Here is a 23,572-nt window from a genome sequence, read left to right on the forward strand (position 1 = left end):
TTCCCTGGGTCATTCTATCCTAGGATGTGAAAGTCTTAAGCCTCTGGGAGAGGGGAAGCAAACTCTCTGGCCAACCAGGCTCAAAGAAGGTGATCAGCGGTTGATGCGGTGAAGAAGTGTTAGGTATCAAATCCCATTTATTTCTCCCAGGCCACTCCTTTCTCAGAAGGAAAAGTTTTCAACTGCTGGGATGGGCAGCAGAGTCTCTTGCTCACAGCTCAAAAATGGAGATATATTATGTCAATGGGAAAAACAAAAGAAACAGGTTGCTCCCCTGGGGGAAGGGAATGGTAATTGTCTTGGACCTTCAACTCTATGCCAATACCAAGTGGAGGTGTCCTACTATTGCAGGAAGGACAGGAAACTCCTGCCCAAGACCAACTTCAGATACAAGGCAGAGTGAACTGCCCCAGGGAAGAGGGGCAAGAATGCTGAGAAAGTCCACTGCTGGGGCCTGAGCACACAACACTTCTGAAAGTCTGAGTTTGGATAAGAACCACAGAGAATCCTCTCTACCTTCACTCACGGAGCACCAAGCAATAGCAGTGCACTACTGAGGCATGGGTAAGAGCATAGAGGCAGATCTTCTCTATGGCACAGGTGGACAGGTTCTATAAGCTGAGGGTAGAGTGGTAGTCAGAGAAAAGCACTCTGTGACCCCAGCTCCCACTCTAGTCACATAACCACCACAAAAAGAATATCAAAACTGTTGCCTGGTGCAGTGGCTTACACCTGTAATCCCAGCACTTTGAGGGGCCAAGGCGGGAGAATCCCTTGAGCTCCGGAGTTCGAGAACAGCCTGGGCAATATGGCAAAATTCTATCTCCGTAAAAAATACAAAAGTTAGCTGGGCATAGTGGCATGTGCCTGTAGTCTCAGCTGCTTGGGAGGCTGAGGTGGGAGGATGGCCTGAACCCAGGAGACAGAGATTTCAGTGAGCTGAGATCACAGCACTGCACTCCAACCTGGGTGACATTTTTCAGTGAGCTGAGATCACAGCACTGCACTCCAACCTGGGTGACAGAGCCAGACTCTGTTTTTTTTTTTTTTTTTAAATAAAAGACTGTGGTCTAGTAGAGGTAACCATAGCAACAACCAAACTCAACTCAACTTTGGTTAGATTGGCCCAACCTGTCACAGTAGTCATACACATCTCCCCCCCACACATATATGTATACACACACATGTGTATGGGTGTGTGTATGTATAGTCTCATAAGAGACAGGTTATTTCAATGTGTGAATACAATTTATTTCAATCTCTACTATTCTACACATGATGTCCAGCATTCAATCAGAAATACGAGGCAGCTTGCTGGAACAGGCTGGATGGTGCCAGCCATGTTAGGTGGTTGTACCATGTGGCCTCTGGCATCCCCACTGCCAACCATGGGTGAGCTCTCGGTGCACTGGTGGCCTGGCATGGTGCTCCAACTATAGCTGTGTCAGCATGTGATGATGCCATCCCATAGCAATTTGGCTACTGGAATCCCTAGTAGTAAAGTAAAATACTCAAGGCTCTCCAGCACAGACAGTGGCTACACTGACCTAAGGTTTAAAAAAGGCCTTCCTAAGATGCCTTAGAAGGTCATTGCAGTTGCCACTGTGCTGTTTCTGACTGGCATCTTTCTATTATCATAGGCTCCCTCCTACTGTCGGGCTACATCAGCAAAGTGGGGAAAGACTAGGTTGTTCCAGTTCTGATCACTGGCAATTTGGTGTTCCTGCCGAATGCATCCAAAAGCTACCAGGGTTACTCCTACCATGACCTTCCAGACTTTGACGACTAGCACCCGCCTCAGCCCTGAGACGAGTCACAGTGCAACTGCACCCGGCTTTAAGATTCTGAGCAGAAACTGTGTCTAAGGGCTAAAGAATTCTGCAGTTTGCAGATGTTTAATAAAACATTGTCCAGATTTTATGGGTCTATTCCAAAGATGTTAACTGAGCTTACAATCAGATTATTCGGACATGGTCTATTTTTCATCTCCTGGCCCTGACAAAAAGCTGCTGACAAGGTTTTCCCCCAGGAATATGGAACATGGAGGAATAGCAATGTTCATTGTCTGGAAAAATGGGAACTTATTCTGTAATGGAATGTGTTGCCTTCACCATCCTATTTAGAGTTCAACTCTTCTTTTATTTATTTTTATTTATTTATTTATTTTTTAATTTTTATTTATTATTATTATACTTTAGGTATATCTCCCAATGCTATCCCTCCCCCCTCCCCCCACCCCACAACAGTCCCCAGAGTGTGATGTTCCCCTTCCTGTGGCCATGTGTTCTCATTGTTAAACACTTCTTTTAAATAGTCTTCATTGTCAATTTTTTCTTGTAGCAAATGAAAGAATACAGTATGTCTTTTTAAAATTACTAGGTAATTTATTTTTAAAATATCTAAGTATCTTATCTCTTACACTTATTTCTACCTTCATGTTCTAGTGGAAAACGATGGTAAAATCAAATGTCAGTGAGAGTCCATCTGTAATATTTTTTACTTGCTTTCTTATCGACAGCATCCAGGAATTTTTCAAACCACAGAGCAAGTTTTCAAAATGTAAACACTTTCTCTGTTTACCAATCTTTAGTGAGCTCTAATTTGGTTCACCAATAGACTGGGCAGCATACAATTTGGGTCATTCTGTCCTTTGTATATCAAGCTATTCTGTATATCATGCCTTTAAGGATTGGACTTTTGGCTGTTTCGTAATGAAAAATGCAGAGAAGTGGTTCTTATTTAGAGTTGATAACCCTAGCGCTAGTACCTAGTATTATGATGGCATTCTGCTAAAGATTGCAAGACTCAGCCTGGATCCCTAGAAGACTAGATTGAGTTAGGTTGATTCTATTTCCTAGCTTGCAAAAAGTGACTTATATTCAAAGTAAATTAAAATGTCAAAACAAAACCAAACAAAAGAAAGACAAAAAGGCAAGGAAAAAAAATCTATCATTGGGATACAAAGCAATAAACAGAACCAGACTCAAAGATGACCCATATCTTGGAACTATCAGATAAAGACTCTGAAAGAACTATAATCAAAATGTTAGAGAACCTAGGAGAAAAGGTGAACACCATGCATGATAAACAATAGACAAGGAATTTCATCAGAGAGGTGGAAAATGTAAAAAAGAATCAAATGGAAATACTAGAAATAAACCAGGCAACAAGCAAGATGAAGAATTTGTTGGATGGGCTCAACAGTAGACTCAATATAACTGAAAAAAGTAATCAGTGAATTTAAAGGTAGGTAAAAAAAAGACAACTCTCCAAACTGAAACAAAGAAAAAAATGTAGTTCAAACTTTAATGAGCTGAGCATGTAAGAGTTGTGGAACAACATCAAACAGTCTAGCACAGACATATTAGAAGGCAAAGACATAATTGTAGATAATATTTAGGAGTTAATACAAGATATCAAACTACAAATTCAAGAAGTTCAGGATACATAGAAATAAAGAGATGAAGGAGAGGGGACAAGAAACAACCAAAGATACTTTATTATCCAGCTGTTGAAAAGCAAAGAGAAGGAGAAACTCTTGAAGTCAATCCAAAATAAAAGACATTACAAACAGAGAAACGAAGTTAAAATTTACAGCATACTTCTTATCAGGATCTATGCAAGCTGAAAGAGGGTGTAGTCATATCTTCAAAGTATTAAAAGAATAAAACTGTCAATGCAGAGTCAGAAAATATTTCGGAAAAATATCTAACAAAAATAAAGGCAAAAAAAGGGTTTCTTCCAGACACAAACAAAAACTAAGAGAATTCATTGCCAGCAGACCAAAAGGAAGAGGGTGTATGACACCAGATAGAAACCTACATCTACACAAAGAAACAAAAGCTCTAGAAATGGCATAAATAAAAGTGTCAAATGCAAATCTTACTGTGACAAATATATCAATTTCTGTTACATGAAAATATATTAAACTTTAATTTTTGAAGCATATAACATGTTAGGAACTCTAAAGAACTGTCCCTTTGATGGGAATATTGGAGAAGATTATCCAAAGGCATTTGGAACAAGATTCATGGATAGAAATGAGTTTTAAGTGGCTTTCCTGGGAGCTCATAAGAAACACTCTCTTTACCGCTGAAGACTAAACTATTTGGTGGGAGATTTCCCACCAGAGGTGCCTATGGATTGCAGTGGTTTGTTATTGACCTCTTATCAATCAGCTACTTGGATGCTTCAGTCTGAAATCTTTTTTATATTACTTTCCTAATGTTTGCTCTCCTAACTTTTCCAGTGGTTGCATAAAAATGTAAACCTTCATATTGAAATCTTTCCAATTTTAATACAAAAAGACCTTTCAAATATTCTTATGCTTTATTTAACATAAACCAGACAGAAATCTGATAAATTGTAATTGAATTCGACTTGCAAATTGTCAACTAGGGAGACAGACCACCAGAATCACACTCGAGGTTGTTTAGGCCTGTGACCATCATTTGTGGTGGAATGAATTCAAATAAATGTTCACTGTATACTTTCAGCCATTGGATTAACTGAACTCTATAGTGCTTCATGGTATTAGGTGTAGATAACTTCGTTTTCTTTTACAGATTTGGGAGACAAAATGCCATGAAAATTTGGGGAGTCCAGTTAATACAGGGGCTGAGATACATTATCTCAATACCCGCATACACACACACACACCCACACACACACACACACACAACAAAGAAATGATTCCCACACTAAAATTGCTGGAGGAGATCCTCAAACTGTTTTTAAGACACATTTTTTTGTTTTGAAACAGGATCTAGCTATATTGTCCTGGCTGGAATGCAGTGGTGGGATCATAGCTCACTGCAGCCTTGACTCCTGGGCTCAAACAATCCTCTCACCTCAGCCTCCTGAGTAGCTAGGACCACAGACACGCACTAACACATTTGGCTAACTTAAAAAATATTTGTAGAGGTGGGGTCTCACTATGTTGCCCAGGCTGGTCTCAAACTCCTGGCCTCAAGTGATCCTCCCGCCTCAGCCTCTCAAAGTGTTGGAATTACAGGTGTGAGCAGCCACCCCTGGACTGTTTTAAAGATTTTTTAAAGCCTAAAATAAAAGTGTACCTTTATTCCCTAATTAAGCTGCATAAGCTAACACAACTTAAGAACTCTGGATTTGGCGAGCGATATATCAATTTGGTGAGATGTCACTGGTTATCTAAGATTGTTCAGATATGCAAATGGGAAGAAATAGTAATAGATGAATCAATAAGAGGAAACAAAGAATTCTAATAGGATCAATTTTCATGATGAACAAGCAGAGATTCCATTGAGGAAAAGAACCTTAAGAGAGTGTTAAATGAAAAAAGGTTTAAGAACCATCCTTCATGAAAACAAGTTCCTAAAGAAAACAAAATTGATGTGTTATAACTCACATAGACTTATTCCCAGGGTTTGAGGAGAAAGTTGGGATCTGGAGAGACTGGGGTTGGAAAAACTGACAAGTTGGCCAGGCTAAATCCAAAGACAGTGGTCAACAGTCCACTGCCAGCGTCTAGAGGGGTGCAGCGGTCTCTGGCTTGACTCTGGTGAGCAGCGATGTAATACACCAGGCAGCAGTACTGGCAGATGTGATGATGGCAGTCAGGATGAGTGACAGCATGTCAGATGCTCAGCCTTCCAGGGGAAAGACCCACGTCTGGGTAGTGTCAGGAGTCTGGCCAAATGACCTGGTGTTCAGGACCAGCCTTGACTCCCACTGGGAACTGGAGAGAAATCTACAGCTGAAGCCCCAGCAAATGGAATCAAGCAACACCATGTGAGGGGCGGGGGGTGGGGGAGAGGGTCACCTCGCTGTCTATGGGCTCCTGAAAGTCAGTGATGACATTTCTGCTACCACCAAGTCGCTATCATCTGTGGTCAGGACCTCACATCTGTCCCAATGGCTGACAGTGCGTAGGGAAGAATAAGGACATTATCCAAACCTTGAATTTATCTATTCCTGATTTCACAGCAAAATCTTCAGTCCTCAGTTTAAGTTACGCTCAAACCTAGTGAGCTCCACAAATAAAATGTTATAATTGTTTCCCAACAAAATCAATAAGAGCACAAGCATAAACCCCCTTTTCAGTTGGTTTTTGACAACATCTTTTCATGTATCCCACAAATATTAAATGCTATTTTCACTAGAATATTTTTTGTTCCAAATATACCGAAGGTATTTATTTAATTTATTATCAAACTACCCAGCATAAAATAAGGCAGAAGTAAAAGCCACCTTTCAGCTGGATTTTAAATATATTACTCACATTTTCAATTTTGCTCTCTAAGAACAGAATCTAAAGATGAATTCATTTTAGTGATAAATGAAAAATGTGATTTTCAATGATTTGACATTTTATATCTACCTTTTAGGGTTATCCATATTATAAAACAAAGATCAAGTATGATAAGGAAAATTCTTTTGTGTCATCATAATCCATCAAAATATAGTAAATATCCTTTGACAACCTCTGAAGACCATGCACATGTACAGGATTGTCCTGTCTCCGTATTACTGCATTGCCTAGCGCTGCCGGATAAACAACGGGTAAAGTGCTGGTTTTCCCAGACTGCTCTGCAGCTCTCTTAACTGCCTGCTGTATCAAGCCAAACCAAGGGAAAAAAGAATGGAATAATGAAACAGTAAGCATATTATATTGTTTTCTTCTCTAATAGAGCTTATCTTAAATGTGCAATTCAACCAAATAAGAGTTGTATCTAGGAGAAAAATAGTAAATTTCAGAAGAAAAGATCTTTTCTTCAACCATCTAGCCTATAATATTATATACCTATAGTAATAATTCTATATGCCATAATAACAATTTTTTTAAAAATCACTAGCTTGCAAGGTGACTATGGCCAAAACTGCGAAATAGTTGCAATACTATTTTACCTAACACTTCTTGAATGTTTAAAAAAACAAGTTCTGGAGTTTTTATTGAAGTCTTTTATCTGTACAGATTGCTTTGTATTGAGAGAACTCTAAGAATGGGAACATGACTGACTTTCTCCCATGTCCCATTTCCCACACAGAAGGGCCCTGATTCTTCCTGCAGATCAAAGCATGTACCATATGTTCATCAGTATAGACCAGGTTACCCTATGGAAGCTCAGAAGTCCTCCATGGAAGCATGTATTGGGTGCAACCAAAATTAACTAATTACTCAGGGTCAGGAGTGGAAAACCTGAGAATCCATTTTAACCTTGATATATGAAACTTGAGTATTTGAAATGTTTTGCACATATCAAAAAACAAACTTTACATAAAAGCACTGTACAAATACAAATTTTATGTTGTGAAATCGTTCATTAATAGAAATCAGACAGCTAATGTTCATATCGTATTTTTCAGACTGGCTAAACACTCAGTTTATCACTGTGTGCTCCGCTGTGGGTAGCACGTGTGCTGTTCCCACCAAATGACACAGATTTCAAAAAAATAAGTATGATTAATTAGATACGTTAAATGACTGATGTACAAAGTTCCTGTAACAAGCCCTCCATGTGGTCATTTACACGTGGTAAATATTATAAAACCCTTTAAAGACAATTTTTAAGAGGTCCAGCTACCTCCATGGAGTTAAATATTTAAAAGAGAGGAGTGGGAAAATTATAGCTAGAATGTGTATACATACGGTAAAGAATAAACCACAGTGGAAGGGGATAGAAGGGAGCGCTTAGAACAATAGGATTATTATTATTAACAAAGTGTAAGTGACAGTAATAACAGTGAACTAGAAAAACATACTTCATTTTAAAATTGAGCCAATTCATAGAAATATGTAAACCCAGTTTAAGTAATCTCTCCCTTCCCCTGGTCCAATTTTGACTTATTGTTACATATTAACTTCAGAGACTCCCTCAGCTGACAAAATGTACTGGTAAGCTTTGGAGATACCCAGGCCACAATCATTACAGTCACAGGGAAAGATTGTCACACAAAGAGAAAAGCCTGTTGAAATGACACCTTCTCAGAGATTTGTCGGTCTTTGTCCTTTATTTTGCATTTTCGGTGGGGGACAACAGGGAATATCTCTGCCCCTTGTGGCTGTGACTTTGGAAGCTCAGCTTCTATCTGTAAACTGGGGACACTGGAGCTTCCAAGCTGGAATTCTAGGATTTAGTTCCAGCCTTGGGGTTGCTGTGGGGACCAGGGCACCTTCTGCTACAGCTGCCCCCTGCTGCTGTGACCTCAGGACAAGAGGCTCAGCTGCTCTGCCTCAGTCGCTGACCGGGCTCTGCAGTCTTCCCAGCCATCATCTCAGAGCCTCAGACCACAGACCCCTGACACACGACCGATTTCATGGCAGCTGACCCAGCCTTGGGCCCCTCACCCAGCGTGGCCGGTCTCCCCAACCAGGTCAGCATGCAACATTGCACAGCAGGCAGTTCGTTTTTTGTGTGGTCCAAAAAAATACTTCCCAAAGTCTGGGTTATAAAAATCTTACTTCTAGAACCTAGTCACTGGTCATTTCTATGCAAAATTTACCCTCTTCCAGTGTCAGTTTTTTCCCTTGGGAAATTACACTGATTTCCAATTGTCTACACTTCCTAGCTCTCTGCAAAGTGGAAATGCTCACAGAGGAGAATGCTTTTTCTCTTCCCAGTAGAGTGACTTCCAGTAGCGCAACAAGCCTGGCCTTGCTCTACCTGCTCCCTCCCACTCTGTGGATATGAGGAGTGGTCCATCTCCTGGCGAGTGGGCACGAGAGGTCTGCACCTTGCCTTCCCCCTTTTTGGAGCAAGGATGCACACGGCGTGCACAATTCTGCTCCACTCCTCCATGCTCTAAGTGAGAGAAGTGCAAATTCTGCCCTGTGTAGGAGAAGGAAGAATGTGGGAACACGTAGGAGCAGGACAGAGTTTGAGAGAGCAAAATATGCAGTGGAGAGACTCTGTGTGAAGCACTCGACATTGGCCATATGTATCAACAATTGGGTTCTATGCCTTCTAAAAGGAGCCTTGACTACTTACACAATTCACAGTGTCCACAGAACAACTAAGGGTTGTAGAAATGCAACTATCCTTATAGCTAAGAGCAGAAGGCTGTAGAGATACAGGGTCATAATGACAGGAGGTGTTGTATAATGTAGCGAGCAGTGCCTCATTAATATACACACAATTAGCCCACAGTGAGCTGAGTGTCTCAGAGCTACTTCTTAGCACCTCCTTTTTACGTAGACCAAGGGTGTCACCCTAGCTCCTACAGAAACAGTTGTGATGATCTGGGGAAAGGTAGAAAAGGAGAGCAGCAGCATAGAGTTCATGCATGCATGTCTCTGAGAGCGTGATTTCATCCAGTTGTAGGCTGAGGAATCCTGCATGAGCAAATGGACTGGATACCTGTGTGTCCTTCTGGGAATCTTCTGATGACACTGGGCAGTAATGAGTTTGAGACTGCATATCCTAGAAAGCGCTTGGGCTGTAGCTTCTCTATTTTGGTAATTAAATAGAGACCCACTGGTGCTTAGTGACTTAGCTAAATCAACTGCCTGGCTGGGGATACCGATGACTTCATCTTGGGAAAGTGAAGGAGGCTCACCCTGACATGTTGGTTTAGAAATAGGCAGCTGGAGCCCCCCACTCAGGGGTGAGAACCAGGTGTGCTTAGACTGCAGGCCTCATGGATAGGGCTAAAGAGACAGGAGCCCCTTTGCAGAGGAAGGTGGACACGGTGTGGTCATGGAAGCAGTTCTTACCACAGCTTGGTCTTCCTTTAAAGCCTTCTTTGGCGTCTTAGCTTTCTTGGCCCCAGCAGATGATACACTCATGGTCGCAGAATGTGGCCTCAAAGCTGTGGTGCTGGGTGGAGACTTGGGCCATGGGGACAAAGAGGCTTCTCTCCCCTTGGCTGATCTTGCGGCCTGCCACACAAAAAGAAACAACTTTGTTATTCTCATTTTGTTTCTTGGATTTGTGTCCCTTTCTTTCACACTCTTCCCCTCCCCTGAGCTGGAATTGCAGAGTTGAGGTTTTCAGTCCTAGATCGCATGGATTTGTTCTTGCTCCCAGGCCCACAATCTCCCCTGGCAGGATTTGATTGGCAGGCTGAGCTTATTTCTCCACTCTCCGCCTTTAATCCTCATGTCCTAAGAAGAACACACCAACAGATCCATGCTCTTTGGAAGTCCCTGGAACGGTGGGGTCTATGTGGAGAGGGGTGGGTGGCAGCTCGAGGCTTGTATGTAGGTAGGAAGAAGGTAGAGAAATAGTAGGAAGGATGAGGATATCAGGATGCACGCCTCCTGATGCCCCACTAGCTGGCTTTTTGGCTTTCGATTTCACTCTCTGCTCCCTGTTCTCAACAATCAGCTCCTGATCTCCCATTCACACTTCTTGCCCCACTTTATTTATTTATTTATTTATTTATTTATTTTTAAAGAGATAGAGTCTCACTATGTTGCTCAGGCTGGTCTTGAACTCCTGGACTCAAGCAATCCTCCTGCCTCGGCCTCCCAAAGTACTAGGATTATAGGCATGAGCCACTGCTCCCGGCCTTGCTCTCACTTTCGAGAACTTTCTTTTTCAAACTGAGGTTGGAAAGTGAAAAACCTCAGTATGCTACACAGATTTGTCAATTCAGATAGCAAAATCAGAGAAGCACAAAATAAAAGAGAAAGAGAGAGAGAAAAAAAAATTAAATACAAACCTTTACACTTAAGCTGCCATACTTTTTTCTCATTTCCTTGTCCTCTTTCTGTTTATGAATCTGTAAAATTGAAGACCCATATCATTGGTTATTATCTGCAAAGATTAAAAAAGACAATTTTCTGTAAAACTTCTATAAGCAATGAAAGAGTAACATTTTAAACCATTTGTCTCCCAAAACTATTATGGGATAAAAGTTATAATATCAAAGAAAAAACAAACTTGTATCCAGAAAAAGAACTTTTATTTAAAAAGTGAACAGGAATATATAACATTGCAAAAATCTAAAGTCATTAGCATTTATTCATTGCTTTAAGTACAACAGAGATCATAGGAAAACATGCATAATTTGCTTATGAGGTGATAATTCGATACATTATTATAACAGCTATAAATACTAGGCCTTATTCTTAATATAAGATAGCTTGAGAAGGCTGGGCACGGTGGCTCATACCTGTAATCCCACTTTGGGAGGCTGAGGCAGGTGTATCACCTGAGGTCAGGAGTTCAAGACCAGCCTGGCCAACATGGTGAAACCCCATCTCTACTGAAAATACAAAAAATTTGCTGGGTGTGGTGGTGGGCGCCTGTAATTCCAGCTACTTGGGAGGCTGAGGAAGGAGAATTGCCTGAACCCAGGAGGTAGAAGTTGCAGTGAGCCGAGATAGTGCCATTGCACTCCAGCCTAGGCAACAAGAGTGGAACTCAGTCTCAAAAAAAGAAAAAAAAAGATAGCTTGAGAAATTTAAGATAATTTAATAGCTGAACTTCAATAATGTAATGAATGAAATTTTACTTTAAAAATCAATTTCAAAGCTGGGTGCAGTGGCTTACGCCTGTAATCCCAACACTTTGGGAGGCTGAAGCAGGAGGATTGCTTGAAGTCAGGAGTTCAAGACCAGCCTGAGCAACATAGCAAGACCTCTGTCTCTATAAAAAATAAAAAAATAAAAATTACCCAGTTGTGGTGGCATGTACCTATAGTCCCAGCTACTCAGGTAGCTGAAGCAGGAGAATCGCTTGAGCCCAGGAGTTTGAGGTTATAGTGAGCTGTGATTGTGCCACTGCACTCCAACCTAGGCAACCGAGTGAGACCCTGACTTCAGAAAAAAAATCAATTTTAATTTCTAGGCATAAAAGGTACTGTATCAAAAAATGTATTATTAGTGCATGTTTCCATAATATTAAGATTTTTTCATAATATGGATTTATGAGTAATGCCAGTGATTCTAATTATAACTAATCCTACTTGAAATTAAACAATGATGAGAAACACATCTAACCATTAATCTCATTGGCATCTGAACAACAACTACAATGGATTTGTAAAATTCTCTCTCACCTACCAATAAAGCAGAACTCAAGAGCAAGCAGGGCTGTCTAATGACATCTTGCAGTCTGAGAGGATAGTTACTGATGCCCACGAAAGGCTATACTTAGCTGGTTTCAGTGGGTTTGAACTCAAGCCTAATACAGTCATGAATGGCTTAACAATGGGGATACATTCTGAGAAATGTGTCATTAGGCAATTTTATCATGTGCAAACATTAGAGTGTACTTACAGAAATATAGGTTGCACAGCCCACTACACGCCTAGACTTTATGGCATAGCCTATTGTTCCTAGGCCACAAACTTGAACAGCATGTTACTGTACTGAATATTGTAGGCAACTATAACACAATGGTAGGTATTTGTGTATCTAAACATATTCAAACATAGAAAAGTTACAGTAGAAATATGGTATCATAATCTTATTGGACTACCATCATGTATTTAGTTTGTTGTTGACCAAAATGACATTATGCAACACATGGCTGTATTATAGTTAAGCTTTGTTGTAATGGTTTAAAAATCATTTTCTTCATACTACTATAAGAAATTTCTAGGAAATGTAATAAATCATCCCTCAGATAGAACCTGTGATCTTTAGAAAGGACTGAAGAGCATCAGAAAATATATGACTATTTTGTCTTAATTTCTTTCAAACACATAGGGTTGTTTAAAGCAAGAATTATGACACTGGTATAAATATAAAACATATGACAACTGTAACATGATGAACGAAGAAATGAATAGATATATAAATAAACATATATGTTTGCAAAGTTTCTATACTTTACATGAAATTGTCCAACACTAACTCCAAGTGGACTGTCAAAAGTTAAGAATGTAAATTACAATCACTAGTGTGCCTGCTATAAGATAGAGCCAAATGGCAATAGATAATTTGCAATGGAATTCTAAAATATTAAAAGTAGGCAAAAAAGAAGGAACAGAGGAATGACGACAACAAAACCAAGAGAAGACATATAGAAAATAAATAATGAAATAGTAGACCTTAATCTGACCCTATTAATAGTAATAGTGAATAATGAATTAAACAATCTAGTTAAAATGCAGAAATGGCTAGGATGTATTCAAAAAGCAAGCCCAACTATTTACTGTCTACAAGAGAAGCACTTAATATAAATACACTGAGAGATTAAAAATAAATGCATTGAAAAAGGAATGCAACACAAACATAGGAAGGCTGGAGAGAATGCATTTATATCTAATATAGTAGATTTCAGGATGGAAGAAATGCTAGAGCTAAAGAAAGACATATAATGACAAAAAGATCAGTTCATTGGGAAGACATAACGATCATAAATGTGTATGTGCCTAATAACAGAGCTAAAAAATATGCAAAGCAAAATTGGCAAAATTATGAGAATTAATAAATAACACCCATGTCTCAGAAATTGATAGAAACAAAAAAATTAAATACATATAGATGCCCTGAATAACACTATCACTCTCTTGATCTAATTTATAACACCCAACAATGGCAGAAAACACATCATTTTCTTTTTTTTTTTTTTAATAATTTTTTAATGATCTTTTTTTAAAAAATTTATTATTATTATACTTTAGGTATATCTCCCAATGCTATCCCTCCCCACTCCCCCCACCCCACAACAGTCCCCAGAGTGTGATGTTCCCCTTCCTGTGTCCATGTGTTCTCATTGTTCACTTCCCACCTATGAGTGAGAATATGTGGTGTTTGGTTTTTTGTTCTTGCGATAGTTTACTGAGAATGATGATTTCCAATTTCATCCATGTCCCTACAAAGGACATGAACTCATCATTTTTTATGGCTGCATAGTATTCCATGGTGTATATGTGCCACATTTTCTTAATCCAGTCTATCATTGTTGGACATTTGGGTTGGTTCCAAGTCTTTGCTATTGTGAATAATGCCGCAATAAACATATGTGTGCATGTGTCTTTATAACAGCATGATTTACAGTCCTTTGGGTATATACCCAGTAATGGGATGGCTGGGACAAATGGTATTTCTAGTTCTAGATCCCTGAGGAATCGCCACACTGACTTCCACAATGGTTGAACCAGTTTACAGTCCTACCAACAGTGTAAAAGTGTTCCTATTTCTCCACATCCTCTCCAGCACCTGTTGTTTCCTGACTTTTGAATGATTGCCATTCTAACTGGTGTGAGATGGTATCTCATTGTGGTTTTGATTTGCATTTCTCTGATGGCCAGTGATGGTGAGCATTTTTTCATGTGTTTTTTGGCTACATAAATGTCTTCTTTTGAGAAATGTCTGTTCATGTCCTTTGCCCACTTTTTGATGGGGTTGTTTGTTTTTTTCTTGTAAATTTGTTTGAGTTCATTGTAGATTCTGGATATTAGCCCTTTGTCAGATGAGTAGGTTGCGAAAATTTTCTCCCATTTTGTAGGTTGCCTGTTCACTCTGATGGTAGTTTCTTTTGCTGTGCAGAAGCTCTTGAGTTTAATTAGATCCCATTTGTCAATTTTGGCTTTTGTTGCCATTGCTTTTGGTGTTTTAGACATGAAGTCCTTGCCCATGCCTATGTCCTGAATGGTAATGCCTAGGTTTTCTTCTAGGGTTTTTATGGTTTCAGGTCTAACGTTTAAGTCTTTAATCCATCTTGAATTGATTTTTGTATAAGGTGTAAAGAAGGGATCCAGTTTCAGCTTTCTCCATATGGCTAGCCAGTTTTCCCAGCACCATTTATTAAATAGGGAATCCTTTCCCCATTGCTTGTTTTTCTCAAAGATCAGATAGTTGTAGATATGTGGCATTATTTCTGAGGGCTCTGTTCTGTTCCATTGATCTATATCTCTGTTTTGGTACCAGTACCATGCTGTTTTGGTTACTGTAGCCTTGTAGTATAGTTTGAAGTCAGGTAGTGTGATGCCTCCAGCTTTGTTCTTTTGCTTAGGATTGACTTGGCGATGCGGGCTCTTTTTTGGTTCCATATGAACTTTAAAGTAGTTTTTTCCAATTCTGTGAAGAAAGTCATTGGTAGCTTGATGGGGATGGCATTGAATCTGTAAATTACCTTGGGCAGTATGGCCACTTTCATGATATTGATTCTTCCTACCCATGAGCATGGAATGTTCTTCCATTTGTTTGTATCCTCTTTTATTTCCTTGAGCAGTGGTTTGTAGTTCTCCTTGAAGAGGTCCTTCATGTCCCTTGTAAGTTGGATTCCTAGGTATTCTATTCTCTTTGAAGCAATTGTGAATGGGAGTTCACTCATGATTTGGCTCTCTGTTTGTCTGTTGTTGGTGTATAAGAATGCTTGTGATTTTTGTACATTGATTTTGTATTCTGAGACTTTGCTGAAGTTGCTTATCAGCTTAAGGAGATTTTGGGCTGAGACAATGGGGTTTTCTAATACCACATCATGTCGTCTGCAAACAGGGACAATTTGACTTCCTCTTTTCCTAATTGAATACCCATTATTTCCTTCTCCTGCCTAATTGCCCTGGCCAGAACTTCCAACACTATGTTGAATAGGAGTGGTGAGAGAGGGCATCCCTGTCTTGTGCCAGTTTTCAAAGGGAATGCTTCCAGTTTTTGCCCATTCAGTATGATATTGGCTGTGGGTTTGTCATAGATAGCTCTTATTATTTTGAGATACTTCCCATCAACACCTAATTTCTTGAGAGTTTTTAGCATGAAGCGTTGTTGAATTTTGTCAAAGGCCTTTTCTGCATCTATTGAGATAATCATGTGGTTTTTGTCTTTGGTTCTGTTTATATGCTGGATTACATTTATTGATTTGCGTATATTGAACCAGCCTTGCATCCCAGGGATGAAGCCCACTTGATCATGGTGAATAAGCTTTTTGATGTGCTGCTGGATTTGGTTTGCCAGTATTTTATTGAGGATTTTTGCATCGATGTTCATCAAGGATATTGGTCAAAAATTCTCTTTTTTTGTTGTGTCTCTGCCTGGCTTTGGTATCAGGATGATGCTGGCCTCATAAAATGAGTTAGGGAGGATTCCCTCTTTTTCTATTGATTGGAATAGTTTCAGAAGGAATGGTACCATCTCCTCCTTGTACCTCTGGTAGAATTCGGCAGTGAATCCATCTGGTCCTGGACTCTTTTTGGTTGGTAAGCTATTGATTATTGCCACAATTTCAGCTCCTGTTATTGGTCTATTCAGAGATTCAACTTCTTCCTGGTTTAGTCTTGGGAGAGTGTATGTGTCGAGGAATTTATCCATTTCTTCTAGATTTTCTAGTTTATTTGCATAGAGGTGTTTGTAATATTCTCTGATGGTAGTTTGCATTTCTGTGGGATCGGTGGTGATATCCCCTTTATCATTTTTTATTGCATCTATTTGATTCTTCTCTCTTTTTTTCTTTATTAGTCTTGCTAGCGGTCTATCAATTTTGTTGATCCTTTCAAAAAACCAGCTCCTGGATTCATTAATTTTTTGAAGGGTTTTTTGTGTCTCTATTTCCTTCAGTTCTGCTCTGATTTTAGTTATTTCTTGCCTTCTGCTAGCTTTTGAATGTGTTTGCTCTTGCTTTTCTAGTTCTTTTAATTGTGATGTTAGGGTGTCAATTTTGGATCTTTCCTGCTTTCTCTTGTGGGCATTTAGTGCTATAAATTTCCCTCTACACACTGCTTTGAATGCGTCCCAGAGATTCTGGTATGTTGTGTCTTGGTTCTCGTTGGTTTCAAAGAACATCTTTATTTATGCCTTCATTTCATTATGTACCCAGTAGTCATTCAGGAGCAGGTTGTTCAGTTTCCATGTAGTTGAGAGGTTTTGAGTGAGATTCTTAATCCTGAGTTCTAGCTTGATTGCACTGTGATCTGAGAGATAGTTTGTTATAATTTCTGTTCTTTTACATTTACTGAGGAGAGCTTTACTTCCAACTATGTGGTCAATTTTGGAATAGGTGTGGTGTGGTGCTGAAAAAAATGTATATTCTGTTGATTTGGGGTGGAGAGTTCTGTAGGTGTCTATTAGGTCTGCTTGGTGCAGAGCTGAGTTCAATTCCTGGGTATCCTTGTTGACTTTCTGTCTCGTTGATCTGTCTAATATTGACAGTGGGGTGTTAAAGTCTCCCATTATTAATGTGTGGGAGTCTAAGTCTCTGTGTAGGTCACTCAGGACGTGCTTTACGAATCTGGGTGCTCCTCAATTGGGTGCATATATATTTAGGATAGTTAGCTCTTCTTGTTGAATTGATTCCTTTACCATTATGTAATGGCCTTCTTTGTCTCTTGATCTTTGTTGGTTTAAAGTCTATTTTATCAGAGACTAGGATTGCAACCCCTGCCTTTTTTTGCTTTCCATTTGCTTGGTAGATCTTCCTCCATCCTTTTATTTTGAGCCTATGTGTGTCTCTGCATGTGAGATGGGTTTCCTGAATACAGCACACTGATGGGTCTTGACTCTTTATCCAATTTGCCAGTCTGTGTCTTTTAATTGGAGCATTTAGTCCATTTACATTTAAAGTTAATATAGTTATGTGTGAATTTGATCCTGTCATTATGATGTTAGCTGGTTATTTTGCTCGTTAGTTGATGCAGTCTCTTCCTAGTCTCGATGGTCTTTACATTTTGGCATGATTTTGCAGTGGCTGGTACCGGTCGTGCCTTTCCATGTTTAGTGCTTCCTTCAGGAGCTCTTTTAGGGCAGGCCTGGTGGTGACAAAATCTCTCAGCATTTGCTTGTCTGTAAAGTATTTTATTTCTCCTTCACTTATGAAGCTTAGTTTGGCTGGATACGAAATTCTGGGTTGAAAATTCTTTTCTTTAAAAATGTTGAATATTGGCCCCCACTCTCTTCTGGCTTGTAGAGTTTCTGCTGAGAGATCCGCTGTTAGTCTGATGGGCTTCCCTTTGAGGGTAACCCGACCTTTCTCTCTGGCTGCCCTTAACATTTTTTCCTTCATTTCAACTTTGGTGAATCTGACAATTATGTGTCTTGGAGTTGCTCTTCTCGGGGGGTATCTTTGCGGCATTCTCTGTATTTCCTGAATCTGAATGTTGGCCTGCCTTGCTAGATTGGGGAAGTTCTCCTGGATAATATCCTGCAGAGTGTTTTCCAACTTGGTTCCATTCTCCCCATCACTTTCTGGTACACCAATCAGAAATAGATTTGGTCTTTTCACATAGTCCCAGATTTCTTGGAGGCTTTGCTCATTTCTTTTTATTCTTTTTTCTCTAAACTTCCCTTCTTGCTTCATTTCATTCATCTTCCATCGCTGATACCCTTTCTTCCAGTTGATCGCTTCAGCTTCTGAGGCTTCTGCATTCTTCATGTAGTTCTCAAGCCTTGGTTTTCAGCTCCATCAGCTCCTTTAAGCACTTCTCTGTATTGGTTATTCTAGTTACACATTCGTCTAAATTTTTTTCAAAGTTTTCAACTTCTTTGCCTTTGGTTTGAATATCCTCCCGTAGCTCAGAGTAATTTGATCGTCTGAAGCCTTCTTCTCTCAGCTCGTCAAAGTCATTCTCCGTCCAGCTTTGTTCCATTGCTGGTGAGGAACTGCGTTCCTTTGGAGGAGGAGAGGCGCTCTGCTTTTTAGAGTTTCCAGTTTTTCTGCTCTGTTTTTTCCCCGTCTTTGTGGTTTTATGTACTTTTGGTCTTTGATGATGGTGATGTACAGATGGGTTTTTGGTGTGGATGTCCTTTCTGTTTGTTAGTTTTCCTTCTAACAGACAGGACCCTCAGCTGCAGGTCTGTTGGAGTACCCGGCCATGTGAGATGTCAGTCTGCCCCTGCTGGGGGGTGCCTCCCAGTTAGGCTGCTTGGGGGTCAGGGGTCAGGGACCCACTTGAGGAGGCAGTCTGCCCGTTCTCAGATCTCCAGCTGTGTGCTGGGAGAACCACTGCTCTCTTCAAAGCTGTCATACAGGGACATTTAAGTCTGCAGAGGTTACTGCTGTCTTTTTGTTTGTCTGTGCCCTGATCATTTTCAAGTATATATAATACTGTCCCATGAAGACTGTATGCTGGGGGAGGGGCCAAGATTGCCAATTAGAAGCAGCTGTAGTCCATGGCTGTCATGCAGAAGAATAAAAATGGCGACTGAATTCAGCACCTTCAATTGAAATATCCAGATTCTAACATTGGGACCAACTAGGCAGACAACTTGACCCACAGAGAATGAAGAAAAGCAGGGTGGGGTGATGTCCACCCAAGAGCAGCACAGAGCCATGGGAACCCCTGCCCCCAGCCAAGGGAAGTGGTGAGTGATTGTGTGACCTCCCCTGGGAAACCATGCTTCTCCCATAGATCTTTGCAACCTGTGGATCAGGAGATCCCCTCATGAGCCCATATCACCAGAGCCCTGGGTCTGATACACAGAGGTGTGTGGAGTCTTAGCAGACTAGCTGCTCAGGTGTACATGGAGACCCAGCAGTTTTGCATACACTGGTCCTGGGAATCCTGGCAAAGTGGCAGATCTGTCTGTACCTTCCCCTGGGAAGGGGACTGAATCCAGGTAGCCAAGCAGCTTTGTTCTGCAGGCCCCACTTCCATGGTACCTTACAGGTTAAGACCCACTGGCATGGAATTCCAGCCAGCCAGCAGCAACAGGCTGGAGACAGGCTGAGATGGACCAAATTCCCAGGGGGAGAGGCGGCTGCCATCTCTACGGTTTGGTTGGCTCAGCTGTTCTAGCCCGCCCGTTCTAGGGAGTCCAGGTGGTTCAGATGAGGAGGAGTCTCCCACAATGCAGCACAGCTACTGTGCAGAAATAGTGGCCAGACTGCTTCTTTAAGTGGAACCCTGATCCAGCTCTCCTCACTGGGTGGGGCCTCCCTGCAGGAATTTCAGCAACTCCAGCCAGGGTTATATGTACAGAACTCTGATCTCTCCCTGGGACACAGCCCCAGTTAAAAGACACAAAATGGCAAGCTGGACAAAGAGTCAAGACCCATCAGTATGCTGTCTTCAACAGATCCCTCTCACATTCAAAGAAACACATATGCTCAAAATAAAGGGAGGAGGGAAAAATTTACCAAGCAAAAGGAAAACAGAAAAAAGCAGGAGTCACAATCCTAGTTTCTGACAAAACAGACTTTAAACCAACGAAGATCAAAAAAGACAAAGAAGGGCACTAAATAATGGTAAAACGTTCAATTCAACAAGAAGAGCTAACTATCCTGAATATATATGCACCCAATACCGGAGCACCCAGATTCAAAAAGCATGTTCTTAGAGTCCTACAAAGAGACTTAGACTCCCCTCTATCTATTAATGTATACCAGAGGTGTTTCCAGTTTTTTGCTCTTACAAACAAAGCTGCTATAAACATTTGTGACCCAAGAGTTTGTGTGAACATGTGCTTTTGTTTATCTTGGGTATATACCAAGGAGTGGGATAGCCAGACCATCTGTTGAGTATGGAATTTTAGAAATTTCTTTTAGCTGTCAAAATATTTTTCTAAATGGTTGCATAGTTTACATTTCCACTAGCAGAGAATAAGAGTTCTAGTTGCTCCATATCCTTGACAACACTTTATATGGTCGACCTTTTAAATTTTAGCCATGCTAGTGAGTATATAGCAATATTTCATTGAGATTTTAATTTGTATCTCCCTAAAGACTAATGATGTTGAGCATCTTTTTATGTCATAATTTGCCATCTATATATCTTTTTAAATAAAGTGCCTGTTCAAATAGTTTGGACATTTAAAAAATTGGGTTGTTTTTATATTATTACATTGTAAGAGTTCTTTGCATAGTCTAGATGCAAATCCTTTGTTAAATATATTTTGCAAATATTTTCTCCCACTCTGTGGTTTTTTTTTCATTAAAAAATTTTTTTGAAGAGTAAACTCTTTGTTGTTGTTGTTTGAGACAACGTCTTGCTCTGTCACCCAGGCTGGAGTGCAGTGGTGTGATCAGTGGTGTGATCAGGGCTCACTGCAGCCTTGACCTCCCTGGGTTCAGGTGATCCTCCCACCTCAGCCTCTGAAGTATCTGGGACTACAGGTGCATGCCAACATGACTACCTAATTTTTCTATTTTTTATAGAGATGAAGTTTCACCACGTTGCCCAGGCTGGTCTTGAACTCCTGGGCTCAAGCAATCCATCAGCCTTGGCCTCCCAAAATGTTGGGATTACAGGCGTGAGCCACCGTGCCTGGCTAAACTTTTTAAATTTTTGATAAACTGTAATTTCTTATTTAAGAAATCTTTGCCAAATCTGAGACCACTAACATTCTCTCTTATACCTTATTCTAGAAGTTTTGTAGTTTCAGCTATTACCATTCTGATTCATTTCAAGTTAACTTTTATATGAGGTGTCATGTAAGGGTTGAAGTTCATTTTTTGCTTATTGCTGTCCAATTGTTTCAGTACTATTTGTTGAAAAGATTGTCCTTACTACTCGAATTGCCTTTGCATCTTGGTCAGAAGTCAATTCATTATATATGATCCATAGGGTCTACTTCTAGATTCTCTAGTCTATTCCAGCAATCCATGTTTATCCTTAGGCCAAGACCACTTTACCTTGACTACTATAGTTTTACAGCAAATTTGAACCAGGTGTGTGCATCTTCCAACTTTGCTCTTTTTCAAAATTGTTTTAGCTATCCCAGGTCTTGTGCATGTCTATATAAATTTTAGGATAGGTTTGTTGATTTCAACAACAACAACAAAAAAACCCTGCTGGGATTTTGATTAGGATTGTGTTGAATCTATAAATCAATCTGGAGAGAATTGACAACTTGATAATATGCATCTCCTGAATCATGAACTATGGAATATTTCTGCATCTATTTAAGTCTTCATTTCAGCAGTATTTTATATTATTAACTGTACATGTTTTGTGTGTATTTTGTCATGTTTATCCATAAGCACTTCATATTGTTTGATGCTATTGTAACTGGTGTTTTTCAAAATTTCAATTTTTGATTGTTCATTGCTTATATACAGAAGTACAAGATTTTTGTATCTTGATCTTTGCAACCTTTCTGCATTCACTTATTAATTCTAGTAGCTATTTTTGTAGATTTGTTAGGATTTCCTATAGAGATGATCATGTCATCTGGGAATTTAAAAAGTTCTACCTCTTCCTTCCCAATCTGGATGTTATTTATTTTTGTGTGTGTGCATTATTGCACTGGTTAGGACCTAAAATACAATGTTGAATGGAAGTGATAAGAGCAGAAATTCTTGTCATATTTCTGACTTCAGACTCAAAATCTTCATCCTTTCACTAACAACCATGATAATAGTGTGTTTTGTAGATATCTCTTATCAGCTTGACAGGTTCTCTTCTATTCCCAGTTTGCTGAGAGTAATTTTTATCATGAACGGAAATTGGAGTCCCTCAAATGCTTTTTCTTCATCTGCCTGCTTTCTGGCTCCATTATTTTATATTCTTCCCATGAACAAAATATATTTATCTTCACTCAAGGCCTTAAAAAATCTCACTGTACTATAGCATCAGCTTGAAGTCTGGAATCTCATTATCTAAATCAGGTCCAGGTGCAGATGAAGCTCCTTGAGTACAATCTCTCTTGATCTGAAGATCCAGAAACTAAAGAGACTAGTTGTCTGTCCCCACACAGCCAATGTTCCATGGCGGGACACAGGATAAGCACTAGAGATCCCACTCCATTCAAGGGAAGAAAGAGGCATACAGCAATAGCTGGTCCATAGTAATTTTGAAATCCAACTAGGCATATATTGCTGGTTCCTTGACTGGGACCAAGTCCTGATCCACTTTTGGAGGCAAACTGCCACACACAGTAAATATTGTTGGAAAACTTGAACTTCTGAAGTCCATGTAGTTGTTTTTACTCTGTATTGTTTCTCACAGGTATCGGCGGAACCAGCCTCCAACATTTCAACGCAGGTTCTTTCTATTTTCCCCAAGTGTTGGCCAGTCTGAGAAATAAAGAGAAAAAGTACAAAGAGAGAAATTTTATAGCTGGGCCTCCGGAGGTGTCATCACATATTGGTAGGACGGTGACGGTGACCCCAAGCTGCAAAACCAGCAAGTTTTTATTAGGGATTTCAAAAGGTGGGGGAGTGTATGAATAGGGATTGGGTCACAGAGATCACACGCTTCAAAGCGCAATAAAAGATCACAAGTAAAAGGGCAGAGCAAGATCACAGGGCAAGGCAGAAATCAGAATTACTGATGCGGGTCCATGTCCTGCTGGGGACGCATTGTCTTGATAAACATCTTAACAGGAAACAGAGCTCGGGAGCAGACAACCGGTCTCACTAGAATTTACCAGGCTGGAATTTCCCAATCCTAGTAAGCCTGAGGGCACTGCAGGAGACCAGGCATATTTCATCCCTTATCTCAACCGCATAAGACAGACACTCCCAGAGCAGCCATCTATAGACCTACCCCTGTGAATGCATTCCTTTCCCAGGGTATTAATTATTAATATTTCTTGCTGGGAAAAGAATTCAGCGATATTTCTCCTACTCACACATCTGTTTATAGGCTTCCTGAAGGAAGAAAAATATGGCTCTATTCTGCCTGACCCTGCAGGCAGTCAGACCTTATGGTTATCTTTCCTTGTTCCCTGAAAATTGCTGTTATTCTATTCTTTTTCGGGGTGCACTGATTTATATTGTTCAAATACACATGTTTTACAATTTGTACAGTTAACGCAATCACCACA

General features: G+C 40.1%; 1 protein-coding gene and 1 pseudogene across 2 annotated transcripts in view; one reads left to right on the top strand and one right to left on the bottom strand.

The window, feature by feature from the left end:
• Positions 1 to 23,572, bottom strand: part of C8H10orf67 (chromosome 8 C10orf67 homolog) — a 162,276-nt gene that overhangs the window by 65,208 nt on the left and 73,496 nt on the right. For both annotated transcript variants that reach the window (XM_054436314.2, XM_063669644.1), the window contains exons 9-10: positions 10,642 to 10,701; positions 9,692 to 9,856 (exon numbers count right to left, since the gene is read on the bottom strand). In XM_054436314.2, coding sequence (XP_054292289.1) covers positions 9,692 to 9,856; positions 10,642 to 10,701 — 225 coding nt within the window. The remainder of the gene's footprint in view (positions 1 to 9,691; positions 9,857 to 10,641; positions 10,702 to 23,572) is intronic.
• Positions 1,455 to 1,789, top strand: LOC129006560 (transmembrane protein 230-like; annotated as a pseudogene).

The sequence above is a fragment of the Pongo pygmaeus genome, chromosome 8 (genome assembly GCF_028885625.2).
Source record: "Pongo pygmaeus isolate AG05252 chromosome 8, NHGRI_mPonPyg2-v2.0_pri, whole genome shotgun sequence".
NCBI classification, from domain to species: domain Eukaryota; kingdom Metazoa; phylum Chordata; class Mammalia; order Primates; family Hominidae; genus Pongo; species Pongo pygmaeus.